This window comes from Mixophyes fleayi, chromosome 4, assembly GCF_038048845.1.
Source record: "Mixophyes fleayi isolate aMixFle1 chromosome 4, aMixFle1.hap1, whole genome shotgun sequence".
In the NCBI taxonomy this organism is placed as follows: Eukaryota; Metazoa; Chordata; class Amphibia; order Anura; family Limnodynastidae; genus Mixophyes; species Mixophyes fleayi.
This window is the reverse complement of record NC_134405.1, coordinates 19,959,941-19,978,814: the sequence shown is the minus strand read 5'-3', so window position 1 is coordinate 19,978,814 and position 18,874 is coordinate 19,959,941. Positions and strand designations below refer to the sequence as shown.

Here is an 18,874-nt window from a genome sequence, read left to right as displayed (position 1 = left end):
TACCGCTCTCACTGTGTGTCTACTCCCTGCACCACACTGCTGCCGCTCTCACTGTGTGTCTACTCCCTGCACCACACTGCTGCCGCTCTCACTAAGTGTCTCTACTCCCTGCACCACACTCCTGCTGCTCTCACTGTGTGTCTACTCCCTGCACCACACTGCTGCCACTCTCTTTGTGTCTCTACTCCCTGCACCACACTGCTGCTGCTCTCACTGTGTCTATACTCCCTGCACCACACTGCTGCTGCTCTCACTGTGTCTCTACTCCCTGCACCACACTGCTGCTGCTCTCACTGTGTCTATACTCCCTGCACCACACTGCTGCTGCTCTCACTGTGTCTCTACTCCCTGCACCACACTGCTGCCGCTCTCACTGTGTCTCTACTCCCTGCACCACACTGCTGCCACTCTCACTGTGTGTCTACTCCCTGCACCACACTGCTGCCGCTCTCACTGTGTCTCTACTCCCTGCACCACACTGCTGCCGCTCTCACTGTGTGTCTACTCCCTGCACCACACTGCTGCTGCTCTCACTGTGTCTCTACTCCCTGCACCACACTGCTGCCGCTCTCACTGTGTGTCTACTCCCTGCACCACACTGCTGCTGCTCTCTCTGTGTCTCTACTCCCTGCACCACACTGCTGCCGCTCTCACTGTGTCTCTACTCCCTGCACCACACTGCTGCCGCTCTCACTGTGTCTCTACTCCCTGCACCACACTGCTGCTGCTCTCTCTGTGTCTCTACTCCCTGCACCACACTGCTGCCGCTCTCACTGTGTCTCTACTCCCTGCACCACACTGCTGCCGCTCTCACTGTGTCTCTACTCCCTGCACCACACTGCTGCTGCTCTCACTGTGTGTCTCTACTCCCTGCACCACACTGCTGCCAATCTCACTGTGTCTCTACTCCCTGCACCACACTGCTGCCGCTCTCACTGTGTGTCTCTACTCCCTGCACCACACTCCTGCTGCTCTCTCTGTGTCTCTACTCCCTGCACCACACTGCTGCCGCTCTCACTGGGTGTCTCTACTCCTTGCACCACACTGCTGCTGCTCTCTCTGTGTCTCTACTCCCTGCACCACACTGCTGCCGCTCTCACTGTGTCTCTACTCCCTGCACCACACTGCTGCCGCTCTCACTGTGTGTCTCTACTCCCTGCACCACACTCCTGCTGCTCTCTCTGTGTCTCTACTCCCTGCACCACACTGCTGCCGCTCTCACTGGGTGTCTCTACTCCTTGCACCACACTGCTGCTGCTCTCTCTGTGTCTCTACTCCCTGCACCACACTGCTGCCGCTCTCACTGTGTCTCTACTCCCTGCACCACACTGCTGCCGCTCTCACTGTGTCTCTACTCCCTGCACCACACTGCTGCCGCTCTCACTGTGTTTCTACTCCCTGCACCACACTGCTGCCGCTCTCACTGTGTGTCTCTACTCCCTGCACCACACTGCTGCCGCTCTCACTGTGTCTCTACTCCCTGCACCACACTGCTGCTGCTCTCACTGTGTGTCTCTACTCCCTGCACCACACTACTGCCGCTCTCACTGTGTGTCTACTCCCTGCACCACACTGCTGCCGCTCTCACTGTGTCTCTACTCCCTGCACCACACTGCTGCCGCTCTCACTGTGTCTCTACTCCCTGCACCACACTGCTGCCGCTCTCACTGTGTGTCTCTACTCCCTGCACCACACTGCTGCTGCTCTCACTGTGTGTCTCTACTCCCTGCACCACACTGCTGCTGCTCTCACTGTGTGTCTCTACTCCCTGCACCACACTGCTGCCGCTCTCACTGTGTGTCTCTACTCCCTGCACCACACTGCTGCTGCTCTCACTGTGTCTCTACTCCCTGCACCACACTGCTGCTGCTCTCACTGTGTCTCTACTCCCTGCACCACACTGCTGCTGCTCTCACTGTGTCTCTACTCCCTGCACCACACTGCTGCCGCTCTCACTGTGTCTCTACTCCCTGCACCACACTGCTGCTGCTCTCACTGTGTCTCTACTCCCTGCACCACACTGCTGCTGCTCTCTCTGTGTCTCTACTCCCTGCACCACACTGCTGCCGCTCTCACTGTGTGTCTCTACTCCCTGCACCACACTGCTGCCGCTCTCACTGTGTGTCTACTCCCTGCACCACACTCCTGCTGTTCTCACTGTGTGTCTACTCCCTGCACCACACTGCTGCCACTCTCTTTGTGTCTCTACTCCCTGCACCACACTGCTGCTGCTCTCACTGTGTCTATACTCCCTGCACCACACTGCTGCTGCTCTCACTGTGTCTATACTCCCTGCACCACACTGCTGCCGCTCTCACTGTGTCTCTACTCCCTGCACCACACTGCTGCCGCTCTCACTGTGTCTCTACTCCCTGCACCACACTGCTGCTGCTCTCACTGTGTCTATACTCCCTGCACCACACTGCTGCCGCTCTCACTGTGTCTCTACTCCCTGCACCACACTGCTGCCACTCTCACTGTGTGTCTACTCCCTGCACCACACTGCTGCCGCTCTCACTGTGTCTCTACTCCCTGCACCACACTGCTGCCGCTCTCACTGTGTGTCTACTCCCTGCACCACACTGCTGCTGCTCTCACTGTGTCTCTACTCCCTGCACCACACTGCTGCCGCTCTCACTGTGTGTCTACTCCCTGCACCACACTGCTGCTGCTCTCTCTGTGTCTCTACTCCCTGCACCACACTACTGCCGCTCTCACTGTGTGTCTCTACTCCCTGCACCACACTGCTGCTGCTCTCACTGTGTGTCTCTACTCCCTGCACCACACTGCTGCCGCTCTCACTGTGTCTCTACTCCCTGCACCACACTGCTGCCGCTCTCACTGTGTCTCTACTCCCTGCACCACACTGCTGCTGCTCTCTCTGTGTCTCTACTCCCTGCACCACACTGCTGCCGCTCTCACTGTGTCTCTACTCCCTGCACCACACTGCTGCCGCTCTCACTGTGTGTCTCTACTCCCTGCACCACACTGCTGCTGCTCTCACTGTGTGTCTCTACTCCCTGCACCACACTGCTGCCACTCTCACTGTGTGTCTACTCCCTGCACCACACTGCTGCCGCTCTCACTGTGTCTCTACTCCCTGCACCACACTGCTGCCGCTCTCACTGTGTGTCTCTACTCCCTGCACCACACTGCTGCTGCTCTCACTGTGTGTCTCTACTCCCTGCACCACACTGCTGCCAATCTCACTGTGTCTCTACTCCCTGCACCACACTGCTGCCGCTCTCACTGTGTGTCTCTACTCCCTGCACCACACTCCTGCTGCTCTCTCTGTGTCTCTACTCCCTGCACCACACTGCTGCCGCTCTCACTGGGTGTCTCTACTCCTTGCACCACACTGCTGCTGCTCTCTCTGTGTCTCTACTCCCTGCACCACACTGCTGCCGCTCTCACTGTGTCTCTACTCCCTGCACCACACTGCTGCCGCTCTCACTGTGTGTCTCTACTCCCTGCACCACACTCCTGCTGCTCTCTCTGTGTCTCTACTCCCTGCACCACACTGCTGCCGCTCTCACTGGGTGTCTCTACTCCTTGCACCACACTGCTGCTGCTCTCTCTGTGTCTCTACTCCCTGCACCACACTGCTGCCGCTCTCACTGTGTCTCTACTCCCTGCACCACACTGCTGCCGCTCTCACTGTGTCTCTACTCCCTGCACCACACTGCTGCCGCTCTCACTGTGTCTCTACTCCCTGCACCACACTGCTGCCGCTCTCACTGTGTGTCTCTACTCCCTGCACCACACTGCTGCCGCTCTCACTGTGTCTCTACTCCCTGCACCACACTGCTGCTGCTCTCACTGTGTGTCTCTACTCCCTGCACCACACTACTGCCGCTCTCACTGTGTGTCTACTCCCTGCACCACACTGCTGCCGCTCTCACTGTGTCTCTACTCCCTGCACCACACTGCTGCCGCTCTCACTGTGTCTCTACTCCCTGCACCACACTGCTGCCGCTCTCACTGTGTGTCTCTACTCCCTGCACCACACTGCTGCTGCTCTCACTGTGTGTGTCTACTCCCTGCACCACACTGCTGCTGCTCTCACTGTGTGTCTCTACTCCCTGCACCACACTGCTGCCGCTCTCACTGTGTGTCTCTACTCCCTGCACCACACTGCTGCCGCTCTCACTGTGTCTCTACTCCCTGCACCACACTGCTGCTGCTCTCACTGTGTCTCTACTCCCTGCACCACACTGCTGCTGCTCTCACTGTGTCTCTACTCCCTGCACCACACTGCTGCCGCTCTCACTGTGTCTCTACTCCCTGCACCACACTGCTGCTGCTCTCTCTGTGTCTCTACTCCCTGCACCACACTGCTGCCGCTCTCTCTGTGTCTCTACTCCCTGCACCACACTGCTGCCGCTCTCACTGTGTCTCTACTCCCTGCACCACACTGCTGCTGCTCTCTCTGTGTCTCTACTCCCTGCACCACACTGCTGCCGCTCTCACTGTGTGTCTACTCCCTGCACCACACTGCTGCTGCTCTCACTGTGTCTCTACTCCCTGCATCACACTGCTGCTGCTCTCACTGTGTCTCTACTCCCTGCACCACACTGCTGCCACTCTCACTGTGTGTCTCTACTCCCTGCACCACACTGCTGCCACTCTCACTGTGTGTCTACTCCCTGCACCACACTGCTGCCGCTCTCACTGTGTCTCTACTCCCTGCACCACACTGCTGCCGCTCTCACTGTGTCTCTACTCCCTGCACCACACTGCTGCCGCTCTCACTGTGTCTCTACTCCCTGCACCACACTGCTGCTGCTCTCACTGTGTGTCTACTCCCTGCACCACACTGCTGCTGCTCTCACTGTGTGTCTACTCCCTGCACCACACTGCTGCTGCTCTCACTGTGTGTCTACTCCCTGCACCACACTGCTGCCGCTCTCACTGTGTGTCTCTACTCCCTGCACCACACTCCTGCTGCTCTCACTGTGTCTCTACTCCCTGCACCACACTGCTGCTGCTCTCACTGTGTGTCACTACTCCCTGCACCACACTGCTGCCGCTCTCACTGTGTCTCTACTCCCTGCACCACACTGCTGCCGCTCTCACTGTGTCTCTACTCCCTGCACCACACTGCTGCTGCTCTCACTGTGTCTCTACTCCCTGCACCACACTGCTGCCGCTCTCACTGTGTCTCTATTCCCTGCACCACACTACTGCCGCTCTCACTGTGTGTCTCTACTCCCTGCACCACACTGCTGCCGCTCTCTCTGTGTCTCTACTCCCTGCACCACACTGCTGCCGCTCTCACTGTGTCTCTACTCCCTGCACCACACTGCTGCCGCTCTCACTGTGTCTCTACTCCCTGCACCACACTGCTGCCGCTCTCACTGTGTGTCTCTACTCCCTGCACCACACTGCTGCCGCTCTCACTGTGTCTCTACTCCCTGCACCACACTGCTGCCGCTCTCACTGTGTCTCTACTCCCTGCACCACACTACTGCCGCTCTCACTGTGTGTCACTACTCCCTGCACCACACTACTGCCGCTCTCACTGTGTGTCTCTACTCCCTGCACCACACTGCTGCCGCTCTCACTGTGTGTCTCTACTCCCTGCACCACACTGCTGCCGCTCTCACTGTGTGTCTCTACTCCCTGCACCACACTGCTGCCGCTCTCACTGTGTCTCTACTCCCTGCACCACACTGCTGCCGCTCTCACTGTGTCTCTACTCCCTGCACCACACTGCTGCCGCTCTCACTGTGTCTCTACTCCCTGCACCACACTGCTGCTGCTCTCACTGTGTCTCTACTCCCTGCACCACACTGCTGCCGCTCTCACTGTGTGTCTCTACTCCCTGCACCACACTGCTGCCGCTCTCACTGTGTGTCTCTACTCCCTGCACCACACTGCTGCCGCTCTCACTGTGTGTCTACTCCCTGCACCACACTGCTGCTGCTCTCACTGTGTGTCTACTCCCTGCACCACACTGCTGCCGCTCTCACTGTGTCTCTACTCCCTGCACCACACTGCTGCTGCTCTCACTGTGTCTCTACTCCCTGCACCACACTGCTGCCGCTCTCACTGTGTCTCTACTCCCTGCACCACACTGCTGCTGCTCTCTCTGTGTCTCTACTCCCTGCACCACACTGCTGCTGCTCTCACTGTGTCTCTACTCCCTGCACCACACTGCTGCCGCTCTCACTGTGTGTCTACTCCCTGCACCACACTGCTGCTGCTCTCACTGTGTGTCTACTCCCTGCACCACACTGCTGCCGCTCTCACTGTGTGTCTACTCCCTGCACCACACTGCTGCTGCTCTCACTGGGTGTCTACTCCCTGCACCACACTGCTGCTGCTCTCACTGTGTCTCTACTCCCTGCACCACACTGCTGCCGCTCTCACTGTGTCTCTACTCCCTGCACCACACTGCTGCTGCTCTCTCTGTGTCTCTACTCCCTGCACCACACTGCTGCCGCTCTCACTGTGTCTCTACTCCCTGCACCACACTGCTGCTGCTCTCTCTGTGTCTCTACTCCCTGCACCACACTCCTGCTGCTCTCTCTGTGTCTCTACTCCCTGCACCACACTGCTGCCGCTCTCACTGGGTGTCTCTACTCCCTGCACCACACTGCTGCCGCTCTCACTGTGTGTCTCTACTCCCTGCACCACACTGCTGCCGCTCTCACTGTGTGTCTACTCCCTGCACCACACTGCTGCCGCTCTCACTGTGTCTCTACTCCCTGCACCACACTGCTGCCGTTCTCACTGTGTCTCTACTCCCTGCACCACACTGCTGCCGCTCTCTCTGTGTCTCTACTCCCTGCACCACACTGCTGCTCTCTCTGTGTCTCTACTCCCTGCACCACACTGCTGCTGCTCTCTCTGTGTCTCTACTCCCTGCACCACACTGCTGCTGCTCTCACTGTGTCTCTACTCCCTGCACCACACTGCTGCTGCTCTCACTGTGTGTCTACTCCCTGCACCACACTGCTGCCGCTCTCACTGTGTGTCTCTACTCCCTGCACCACACTCCTGCTGCTCTCACTGTGTGTCTCTACTCCCTGCACCACACTGCTGCTGCTCTCACTGTGTGTCACTACTCCCTGCACCACACTGCTGCCGCTCTCACTGGGTGTCTCTACTCCCTGCACCACACTGCTGCCGCTCTCACTGTGTGTCTACTCCCTGCACCACACTGCTGCCGCTCTCACTGTGTGTCTCTACTCCCTGCACCACACTGCTGCCGCTCTCACTGTGTCTCTACTCCCTGCACCACACTGCTGCCGCTCTCACTGTGTCTCTACTCCCTGCACCACACTGCTGCTGCTCTCACTGTGTGTCTACTCCCTGCACCACACTGCTGCCGCTCTCACTGTGTGTCTCTACTCCCTGCACCACACTGCTGCCGCTCTCACTGTGTGTCTCTACTCCCTGCACCACACTGCTGCCGCTCTCACTGTGTCTCTACTCCCTGCACCACACTGCTGCCGCTCTCACTGTGTGTCTCTACTCCCTGCACCACACTGCTGCCGCTCTCACTGTGTCTCTACTCCCTGCACCTCACTGCTGCTCTCTCTGTGTCTCTACTCCCTGCACCACACTGCTGCTGCTCTCACTGTGTCTCTACTCCCTGCACCACACTGCTGCTGCTCTCACTGTGTCTCTACTCCCTGCACCACACTGCTGCCGCTCTCACTGTGTGTCTACTCCCTGCACCACACTGCTGCCGCTCTCACTGTGTGTCTCTACTCCCTGCACCACACTGCTGCCGCTCTCACTGTGTCTCTACTCCCTGCACCACACTGCTGCCGCTCTCACTGTGTCTCTACTCCCTGCACCACACTGCTGCTGCTCTCACTGTGTGTCTACTCCCTGCACCACACTGCTGCCGCTCTCACTGTGTGTCTCTACTCCCTGCACCACACTGCTGCCGCTCTCACTGTGTGTCTCTACTCCCTGCACCACACTGCTGCTGCTCTCACTGTGTCTCTACTCCCTGCACCACACTGCTGCTGCTCTCACTGTGTCTCTACTCCCTGCACCACACTGCTGCCGCGCTCTCACTGTGTGTCTCTACTCCCTGCACCACACTGCTGCCGCTCTCACTGTGTGTCTACTCCCTGCACCACACTGCTGCTGCTCTCACTGTGTGTCTACTCCCTGCACCACACTGCTGCTGCTCTCACTGTGTGTCTCTACTCCCTGCACCACACTCCTGCTGCTCTCACTGTGTCTCTACTCCCTGCACCACACTGCTACTGCTCTCACTGTGTGTCACTACTCCCTGCACCACACTGCTGCCGCTCTCACTGGGTGTCTCTACTCCCTGCACCACATTGCTGCTGCTCTCACTGTGTGTCTACTCCCTGCACCACACTGCTGCTGCTCTCACTGTGTGTCTACTCCCTGCACCACACTGCTGCTGCTCTCTCTGTGTCTCTACTCCCTGCACCACACTGCTGCTGCTCTCACTGTGTCTCTACTCCCTGCACCACACTGCTGCTGCTCTCACTGTGTGTCTACTCCCTGCACCACACTGCTGCCGCTCTCACTGTGTCTCTACTCCCTGCACCACACTGCTGCCATTCTCACTGTGTGTCTACTCCCTGCACCACACTGCTGCCGCTCTCACTGTGTCTCTACTCCCTGCACCACACTGCTGCCGCTCTCACTGTGTGTCTCTACTCCCTGCACCACACTACTGCCGCGCTCACTGTGTGTCTCTACTCCCTGCACCACACTGCTGCCGCTCTCACTGTGTCTCTACTCCCTGCACCACACTGCTGCTGCTCTCACTGTGTGTCTACTCCCTGCACCACACTGCTGCTGCTCTCACTGTGTCTCTACTCCCTGCACCACACTGCTGCCGCTCTCACTGTGTCTCTACTCCCTGCACCACACTGCTGCCGCTCTCACTGTGTGTCTACTCCCTGCACCACACTGCTGCTGCTCTCACTGTGTGTCTACTCCCTGCACCACACTGCTGCCGCTCTCACTGTGTCTATACTCCCTGCACCACACTGCTGCCGCTCTCACTGTGTCTCTACTCCCTGCACCACACTGCTGCCATTCTCACTGTGTGTCTACTCCCTGCACCACACTGCTGCTGCTCTCACTGTGTGTCTACTCCCTGCACCACACTGCTGCTGCTCTCACTGTGTCTCTACTCCCTGCACCACACTGCTGCCGCTCTCACTGTGTGTCTACTCCCTGCACCACACTGCTGCTGCTCTCACTGTGTGTCTATTCCCTGCACCACACTGCTGCCGCTCTCACTGTGTCTCTACTCCCTGCACCACACTGCTGCTGCTCTCACTGTGTGTCTACTCCCTGCACCACACTGCTGCCGCTCTCACTGTGCCTCTACTCCCTGCACCACACTGCTGCCGCTCTCACTGGGTGTCTCTACTCCCTGCACCACACTGCTGCCGCTCTCACTGTGTGTCTCTACTCCCTGCACCACACTGCTGCCGCTCTCACTGTGCCTCTACTCCCTGCACCACACTGCTGCCGCTCTCACTGGGTGTCTCTACTCCCTGCACCACACTGCTGCCGCTCTCACTGTGTGTCTCTACTCCCTGCACCACACTGCTGCCGCTCTCACTGTGTGTCTCTACTCCCTGCACCACACTGCTGCTGCTCTCACTGTGTCTCTACTCCCTGCACCACACTGCTGCTGCTCTCACTGTGTCTCTACTCCCTGCACCACACTGCTGCCGCGCTCTCACTGTGTGTCTCTACTCCCTGCACCACACTGCTGCCGCTCTCACTGTGTGTCTACTCCCTGCACCACACTGCTGCTGCTCTCACTGTGTGTCTACTCCCTGCACCACACTGCTGCTGCTCTCACTGTGTGTCTCTACTCCCTGCACCACACTCCTGCTGCTCTCACTGTGTCTCTACTCCCTGCACCACACTGCTACTGCTCTCACTGTGTGTCACTACTCCCTGCACCACACTGCTGCCGCTCTCACTGGGTGTCTCTACTCCCTGCACCACATTGCTGCTGCTCTCACTGTGTGTCTACTCCCTGCACCACACTGCTGCTGCTCTCACTGTGTGTCTACTCCCTGCACCACACTGCTGCTGCTCTCTCTGTGTCTCTACTCCCTGCACCACACTGCTGCTGCTCTCACTGTGTCTCTACTCCCTGCACCACACTGCTGCTGCTCTCACTGTGTGTCTACTCCCTGCACCACACTGCTGCCGCTCTCACTGTGTCTCTACTCCCTGCACCACACTGCTGCCATTCTCACTGTGTGTCTACTCCCTGCACCACACTGCTGCCGCTCTCACTGTGTCTCTACTCCCTGCACCACACTGCTGCCGCTCTCACTGTGTGTCTCTACTCCCTGCACCACACTACTGCCGCGCTCACTGTGTGTCTCTACTCCCTGCACCACACTGCTGCCGCTCTCACTGTGTCTCTACTCCCTGCACCACACTGCTGCTGCTCTCACTGTGTGTCTACTCCCTGCACCACACTGCTGCTGCTCTCACTGTGTCTCTACTCCCTGCACCACACTGCTGCCGCTCTCACTGTGTCTCTACTCCCTGCACCACACTGCTGCCGCTCTCACTGTGTGTCTACTCCCTGCACCACACTGCTGCTGCTCTCACTGTGTGTCTACTCCCTGCACCACACTGCTGCCGCTCTCACTGTGTCTATACTCCCTGCACCACACTGCTGCCGCTCTCACTGTGTCTCTACTCCCTGCACCACACTGCTGCCATTCTCACTGTGTGTCTACTCCCTGCACCACACTGCTGCTGCTCTCACTGTGTGTCTACTCCCTGCACCACACTGCTGCTGCTCTCACTGTGTCTCTACTCCCTGCACCACACTGCTGCCGCTCTCACTGTGTGTCTACTCCCTGCACCACACTGCTGCTGCTCTCACTGTGTGTCTATTCCCTGCACCACACTGCTGCCGCTCTCACTGTGTCTCTACTCCCTGCACCACACTGCTGCCGCTCTCACTGTGTCTCTACTCCCTGCACCACACTGCTGCCTCTCTCTCTGTGTCTCTACTCCCTGCACCACACTGCTGCCGCTCTCACTGTGTCTCTACTCCCTGCACCACACTGCTGCTGCTCTCACTGTGTCTCTACTCCCTGCACCACACTGCTGCCGCTCTCACTGTGTCTCTACTCCCTGCACCACACTGCTGCTGCTCTCACTGTGTCTCTACTCCCTGCACCACACTGCTGCTGCTCTCACTGTGTGTCTACTCCCTGCACCACACTGCTGCCGCTCTCACTGTGCCTCTACTCCCTGCACCACACTGCTGCCGCTCTCACTGGGTGTCTCTACTCCCTGCACCACACTGCTGCCGCTCTCACTGTGCCTCTACTCCCTGCACCACACTGCTGCCGCTCTCACTGGGTGTCTCTACTCCCTGCACCACACTGCTGCCGCTCTCACTGTGTCTCTACTCCCTGCACCACACTGCTGCCGCTCTCACTGTGTCTCTACTCCCTGCACCACACTGCTGCCGCTCTCACTGTGTGTCTACTCCCTGCACCACACTGCTGCCGCTCTCACTCTGTGTCTCTACTCCCTGCACCACATCGCTGCCGCTCTCACTGTGTGTCTCTACTCCCTGCACCACACTGCTGCCGCTCTCACTGTGTCTCTACTCCCTGCACCACACTCCTGCCGCTCTCACTGTGTCTCTACTCCCTGCACCACACTGCTGCCGCTCTCACTGTGTCTCTACTCCCTGCACCACACTGCTGCCGCTCTCACTGTGTGTCTACTCCCTGCACCACACTACTGCCGCTCTCACTGTGTCTCTACTCCCTGCACCACACTGCTGCTGCTCTCACTGTGTCTCTACTCCCTGCACCACACTGCTGCCGCTCTCACTGTGTCTCTACTCCCTGCACCACACTGCTGCCGCTCTCACTGTGTCTCTACTCCCTGCACCTCACTGCTGCTGCTCTCACTGTGTGTCTCTACTCCCTGCACCACACTGCTGCCGCTCTCACTGTGTCTCTACTCCCTGCACCACACTGCTGCCGCTCTCACTGTGTCTCTACTCCCTGCACCACACTGCTGCCGCTCTCACTGTGTGTCTACTCCCTGCACCACACTACTGCCGCTCTCACTGTGTGTCTCTACTCCCTGCACCACACTGCTGCCGCTCTCACTGTGTGTCTCTACTCCCTGCACCACACTGCTGCTGCTCTCACTGTGTGTCTACTCCCTGCACCACACTGCTGCTGCTCTCACTGTGTGTCTCTACTCCCTGCACCACACTGCTGCCGCTCTCACTGTGTCTCTACTCCCTGCACCACACTGCTGCTGCTCTCTCTGTGTCTCTACTCCCTGCACCACACTGCTGCCGCTCTCACTGTGTCTCTACTCCCTGCACCACACTGCTGCCGCTCTCACTGTGTCTCTACTCCCTGCACCACACTGCTGCCGCTCTCACTGTGTGTCTCTACTCCCTGCACCACACTGCTGCCGCTCTCACTGTGTGTCTCTACTCCCTGCACCACACTGCTGCTGCTCTCACTGTGTCTACTCCCTGCACCACACTGCTGCCGCTCTCACTGTGTGTCTACTCCCTGCACCACACTGCTGCCGCTCTCACTCTGTGTCTCTACTCCCTGCACCACACTCCTGCTGCTCTCTCTGTGTCTCTACTCCCTGCACCACACTACTGCCGCTCTCACTGTGTCTCTACTCCCTGCACCACACTGCTGCTGCTCTCTCTGTGTCTCTACTCCCTGCACCACACTGCTGCCGCTCTCACTGTGTCTCTACTCCCTGCACCACACTGCTGCCGCTCTCACTGTGTCTCTACTCCCTGCACCTCACTGCTGCTGCTCTCACTGTGTGTCTCTACTCCCTGCACCACACTGCTGCTGCTCTCACTGTGTCTCTACTCCCTGCACCACACTGCTGCTGCTCTCACTGTGTGTCTACTCCCTGCACCACACTGCTGCCGCTCTCACTGTGTCTCTACTCCCTGCACCACACTGCTGCTGCTCTCACTGTGTCTCTACTCCCTGCACCACACTGCTGCCGCTCTCACTGTGTGTCTACTCCCTGCACCACACTGCTGCTGCTCTCTCTGTGTCTCTACTCCCTGCACCACACTGCTGCCGCTCTCACTGTGTCTCTACTCCCTGCACCACACTGCTGCCACTCTCACTGTGTGTCTACTCCCTGCACCACACTGCTGCCGCTCTCTCTGTGTCTCTACTCCCTGCACCACACTGCTGCTGCTCTCACTGTGTGTCTACTCCCTGCACCTCACTGCTGCCGCTCTCACTGTGTCTCTACTCCCTGCACCACACTGCTGCCGCTCTCACTGTGTCTCTACTCCCTGCACCACACTGCTGCCGCTCTCACTGTGTCTCTACTCCCTGCACCTCACTGCTGCTGCTCTCACTGTGTGTCTCTACTCCCTGCACCACACTGCTGCTGCTCTCACTGTGTCTCTACTCCCTGCACCACACTGCTGCTGCTCTCACTGTGTGTCTACTCCCTGCACCACACTGCTGCCGCTCTCACTGTGTCTCTACTCCCTGCACCACACTGCTGCTGCTCTCACTGTGTCTCTACTCCCTGCACCACACTGCTGCCGCTCTCACTGTGTGTCTACTCCCTGCACCACACTGCTGCTGCTCTCTCTGTGTCTCTACTCCCTGCACCACACTGCTGCCGCTCTCACTGTGTCTCTACTCCCTGCACCACACTGCTGCCGCTCTCACTGTGTCTCTACTCCCTGCACCACACTGCTGCCGCTCTCACTGTGTCTCTACTCCCTGCACCACACTGCTGCCGCTCTCACTGTGTCTCTACTCCCTGCACCACACTGCTGCCGCTCTCACTGTGTCTCTACTCCCTGCACCACACTGCTGCTGCTCTCACTGTGTCTCTACTCCCTGCACCACACTGCTGCTGCTCTCACTGTGTGTCTACTCCCTGCACCACACTGCTGCTGCTCTCACTGTGTGTCTACTCCCTGCACCACACTGCTGCCGCTCTCACTGTGTGTCTCTACTCCCTGCACCACACTCCTGCTGCTCTCACTGTGTCTCTACTCCCTGCACCACACTGCTGCTGCTCTCACTGTGTGTCACTACTCCCTGCACCACACTGCTGCCGCTCTCACTGTGTCTCTACTCCCTGCACCACACTGCTGCTGCTCTCTCTGTGTCTCTACTCCCTGCACCACACTGCTGCCACTCTCACTGTGTCTCTACTCCCTGCACCACACTGCTGCTGCTCTCACTGTGTCTCTACTCCCTGCACCACACTGCTGCCGCTCTCACTGTGTGTCTCTACTCCCTGCACCACACTCCTGCTGCTCTCACTGTGTGTCTACTCCCTGCACCACACTGCTGCTGCTCTCACTGTGTCTCTACTCCCTGCACCACACTGCTGCTGCTCTCACTGTGTCTCTACTCCCTGCACCACACTGCTGCCACTCTCACTGTGTGTCTACTCCCTGCACCTCACTGCTGCCGCTCTCTCTGTGTGTCTACTCCCTGCACCACACTGCTGCCGCTCTCTCTGTGTCTCTACTCCCTGCACCACACTGCTGCTGCTCTCACTGTGTGTCTACTCCCTGCACCTCACTGCTGCCGCTCTCACTGTGTCTCTACTCCCTGCACCACACTGCTGCCGCTCTCACTGTGTGTCTACTCCCTGCACCACACTGCTGCCGCTCTCACTGTGTGTCTACTCCCTGCACCACACTGCTGCCGCTCTCACAGTGTCTCTACTCCCTGCACCACACTGCTGCCGCTCTCACTGTGTCTCTACTCCCTGCACCACACTGCTGCCGCTCTCACTGTGTGTCTACTCCCTGCACCACACTGCTGCCGCTCTCACTGTGTGTCTCTACTCCCTGCACCACACTCCTGCTGCTCTCACTGTGTCTCTACTCCCTGCACCACACTGCTGCTGCTCTCACTGTGTCTCTACTCCCTGCACCACACTGCTGCTGCTCTCACTGTGTGTCTACTCCCTGCACCACACTGCTGCTGCTCTCACTGTGTGTCTACTCCCTGCACCACACTGCTGCCGCTCTCACTGTGTCTCTACTCCCTGCACCACACTGCTGCCGCTCTCACTGTGTCTCTACTCCCTGCACCACACTGCTGCTGCTCTCACTGTGTGTCTACTCCCTGCACCACACTGCTGCTGCTCTCACTGTGTGTCTCTACTCCCTGCACCACACTCCTGCTGCTCTCTCTGTGTCTCTACTCCCTGCACCACACTGCTGCCGCTCTCACTGTGTGTCTACTCCCTGCACCACACTGCTGCTGCTCTCACTGGGTGTCACTACTCCCTGCACCACACTGCTGCTGCTCTCACTGGGTGTCTACTCCCTGCACCACACTGCTGCTGCTCTCACTGGGTGTCACTACTCCCTGCACCACACTCCTGCTGCTCTCACTGTGTCACTACTCCCTGCACCACACTGCTGCTGCTCTCACTGGGTGTCTACTCCCTGCACCACACTGCTGCTGCTCTCACTGGGTGTCTCTACTCCCTGAACCACACTGCTGCTGCTCTCACTGTGTCTCTACTCCCTGCACCACACTGCTGCCGCTCTCACTGTGTCTCTACTCCCTGCACCACACTGCTGCCGCTCTCACTGGGTGTCTCTACTCCCTGCACCACACTGCTGCCTACCTTATATAATGTCTAAAAGTCGTTATTACAAGTAGAAAATAACCCCTTCATTTCCTAAATTGAAAATCTCCAAATGAGCAAGTTTACTAAAAAACACATTGTATTTATACTCTTATTTTAATTTACTAAACACAAAGTAATATGTTTACTTTTTTTTAGTATAAAACTACTGATCTATATAATTACTGATAGTCCTAACAGTCTAACAAAGTGCCGAAACAGAGAGAAATATGAGGTAGTGAAAATGGAATCTGTGCATGTGATTGGGAATGGAATAGAAACACATTCATTCACAAAGATGGAACACTTGCTCACAGAACTTTTACTATGTATAAATCTGTTCCAATGTGTCACTGTGATCATATGACCAAGAGTTCTATCTGCTGGTCCCTAACATTACACCTTAGCTGCCGCCTAGTACGCACCTGCAGGTAGAGGATAATGTGTATTTTTTCGGAGGCCTAGAGGTGGCTAACCTGTTCATTATAACTGCATCATGTCTGTAGTCCTGGTATAATTGTAGTACTCCTACACATGATTTATTTAAGTACCTTTTGAACAGTGCATTGTTCCTAGAAATCGCTGCTCTCACTGTGTGTCTACTCCCTGCACCACACTGCTGCCGCTCTCACTGTGTGTCTCTACTCCCTGCACCACACTCCTGCTGCTCTCACTGTGTCTCTACTCCCTGCACCACACTGCTGCTGCTCTCACTGTGTCTCTACTCCCTGCACCACACTGCTGCCGCTCTCACTGTGTCTCTACTCCCTGCACCACACTGCTGCCGCTCTCACTGTGTCTCTACTCCCTGCACCACACTGCTGCTGCTCTCACTGTGTGTCTACTCCCTGCACCACACTGCTGCTGCTCTCACTGTGTGTCTCTACTCCCTGCACCACACTCCTGCTGCTCTCTCTGTGTCTCTACTCCCTGCACCACACTGCTGCCGCTCTCACTGTGTGTCTACTCCCTGCACCACACTGCTGCTGCTCTCACTGGGTGTCACTACTCCCTGCACCACACTGCTGCTGCTCTCACTGGGTGTCTACTCCCTGCACCACACTGCTGCTGCTCTCACTGGGTGTCACTACTCCCTGCACCACACTCCTGCTGCTCTCACTGTGTCACTACTCCCTGCACCACACTGCTGCTGCTCTCACTGGGTGTCTACTCCCTGCACCACACTGCTGCTGCTCTCACTGGGTGTCTACTCCCTGCACCACACTCCTGCTGCTCTCACTTTGTGTCTCTACTCCCTGCACCACACTGCTGCCGCTCTCACTGTGTCTCTACTCCCTGCACCACACTGCTGCCGCTCTCACTGGGTGTCTCTACTCCCTGCACCACACTGCTGCCTACCTTATATAATGTCTAAAAGTCGTTATTACAAGTAGAAAATAACCCCTTCATTTCCTAAATTGAAAATCTCCAAATGAGCAAGTTTACTAAAAAACACATTGTATTTATACTCTTATTTTAATTTACTAAACACAAAGTAATATGTTTACTTTTTTTTAGTATAAAACTACTGATCTATATAATTACTGATAGTCCTAACAGTCTAACAAAGTGCCGAAACAGAGAGAAATATGAGGTAGTGAAAATGGAATCTGTGCATGTGATTGGGAATGGAATAGAAACACATTCATTCACAAAGATGGAACACTTGCTCACAGAACTTTTACTATGTATAAATCTGTTCCAATGTGTCACTGTGATCATATGACCAAGAGTTCTATCTGCTGGTCCCTAACATTACACCTTAGCTGCCGCCTAGTACGCACCTGCAGGTAGAGGATAATGTGTATTTTTTCGGAGGCCTAGAGGTGGCTAACCTGTTCATTATAACTGCATCATGTCTGTAGTCCTGGTATAATTGTAGTACTCCTACACATGATTTATTTAAGTACCTTTTGAACAGTGCATTGTTCCTAGAAATCATACATACAACTACGGTTGGTAATAACATTGTTGAGGGAACTTTAACCCATTAGCCAGACACCAGCCCACCAGAAGACCACTGCAAGAGTTCACTTACCTCCGCTCTGGAGTCTTCTTTACTCTTCTGTAATAGAGACAGTTCTCTCTGCAGGTTTCCAAGATGAATTGACTGCTGGACCAGAGCAATAAGGCACAAGATGACCCCCAGCCAAGCCCCTGTCCCTCCCCACAGACTCCTGGCCAAGTCTGGCAGCACCCTGCTTGCAGGTAAGTGGGACATGCTGTGCCCTGTTTAGGCGTTTGTGAATTGGGGAACGAGAGAGAGGAGGTGAGAGAGAAGGAGAAAGGGCGGGCCAGTGACCAGGGGATTAAGGGTTTATTGCATCATAATCTAAGGTTAGACGGAGGGAATTGAGTAGAGTTTTTCTAGAAATGATAGATATTTAGGAGAGGAGTGATGAAGAGGGTGCAGTTAGAGATTATGCTGGAGCATAATCTGGTAGTGGATAGACAGACAGCGCAACTTTCACAGCAGGGAGGGAGAGAAAATAAGAAATTGAGCAATGAAACTGAAAGTGAATGACGAGAGAGAGGGACTGACCACAGATTGATAGTGGAGTGATAGAGAGAGATGCCCTGGTAAGAGACTGCCAGAGAATAAGGAACGAGAGAGTGTCGCCAGGAGATGCTGAGTGGAAGAGACTGCGCTGTATAAGTTGAAGCTTAGATGCCCTCTCTCTCTCTCGCTCATCGAGATGATAATAGGGCAGTTATACTCCCTCAATAATCAATGCTTCGAGTCTGTGGGAAGCGACAAGCTATATGACTCACCAGGCAAATCCTGATATGCAAATCAGGCAACATTTTTGGGAAAGATTGAGCTGTCCCTTACACCTCTCGCAGTTTCCTGCCCAAGGCACAAGACAGAGGAACACAGGCAAAGGGTAAACTCCAGAACACAGTCATACAGCAGTTGGAGTTTCAGCTCTTAGAACAAGCACTCGTTGTCCCAGGCACACCTGTAACGGCGGCGATTGGTAAGGAAAGCATTGTCTGTCTCTGTTGTGGAACTACAGGTATCAGCATGCCCTGACAGCCAAAAACTGTGTGCAGCGCAGTAAAACAAGTGGTATTAAATTAAAAAAATTGAGTTACAGAAATCCAGCAATCCCCTCACTAAAAGTTGTACCAAAGAATTAAAAACAATATATTTTATTTCACCAACTAAAGTTCCGATAAGAAGAGGAAACCCCTCATTCAGGAGTAGAGCTTTTAGCGGCAGTTTCGGTACAGGGTGACCTTGCTG

General features: G+C 56.3%; 2 protein-coding genes across 5 annotated transcripts in view; one reads left to right on the top strand and one right to left on the bottom strand.

Annotated features, from left to right (window-relative positions):
• The window catches only part of TNFSF13 (TNF superfamily member 13), a 42,052-nt gene extending 23,663 nt beyond the window's left edge, over positions 1–18,389 (bottom strand). For 2 of the 3 annotated variants that reach the window (XR_012691141.1, XM_075206417.1), the window contains exon 1: positions 17,666–18,388. Coding sequence is in view for 2 of the 3 variants with exons in the window: in XM_075206417.1 (XP_075062518.1) it covers positions 17,666–17,848 (183 nt within the window). In the remaining variant the exon portion in view is untranslated. Of the gene's footprint in view, positions 1–17,665 lie in introns of all 3 variants that reach the window. The other variant, XM_075206419.1, reaches the window with a different exon arrangement.
• RANGRF (RAN guanine nucleotide release factor) overlaps positions 1–18,874 on the top strand; it is a 105,828-nt gene that overhangs the window by 26,760 nt on the left and 60,194 nt on the right. The window contains exon 2 of one of the 2 annotated variants that reach the window (XM_075206421.1): positions 17,720–17,835. The gene's annotated coding sequence lies outside the window, so the exon portion shown is untranslated. Of the gene's footprint in view, positions 1–17,719; positions 17,836–18,502; positions 18,606–18,874 lie in introns of those variants that run through there. The other variant, XM_075206420.1, reaches the window with a different exon arrangement.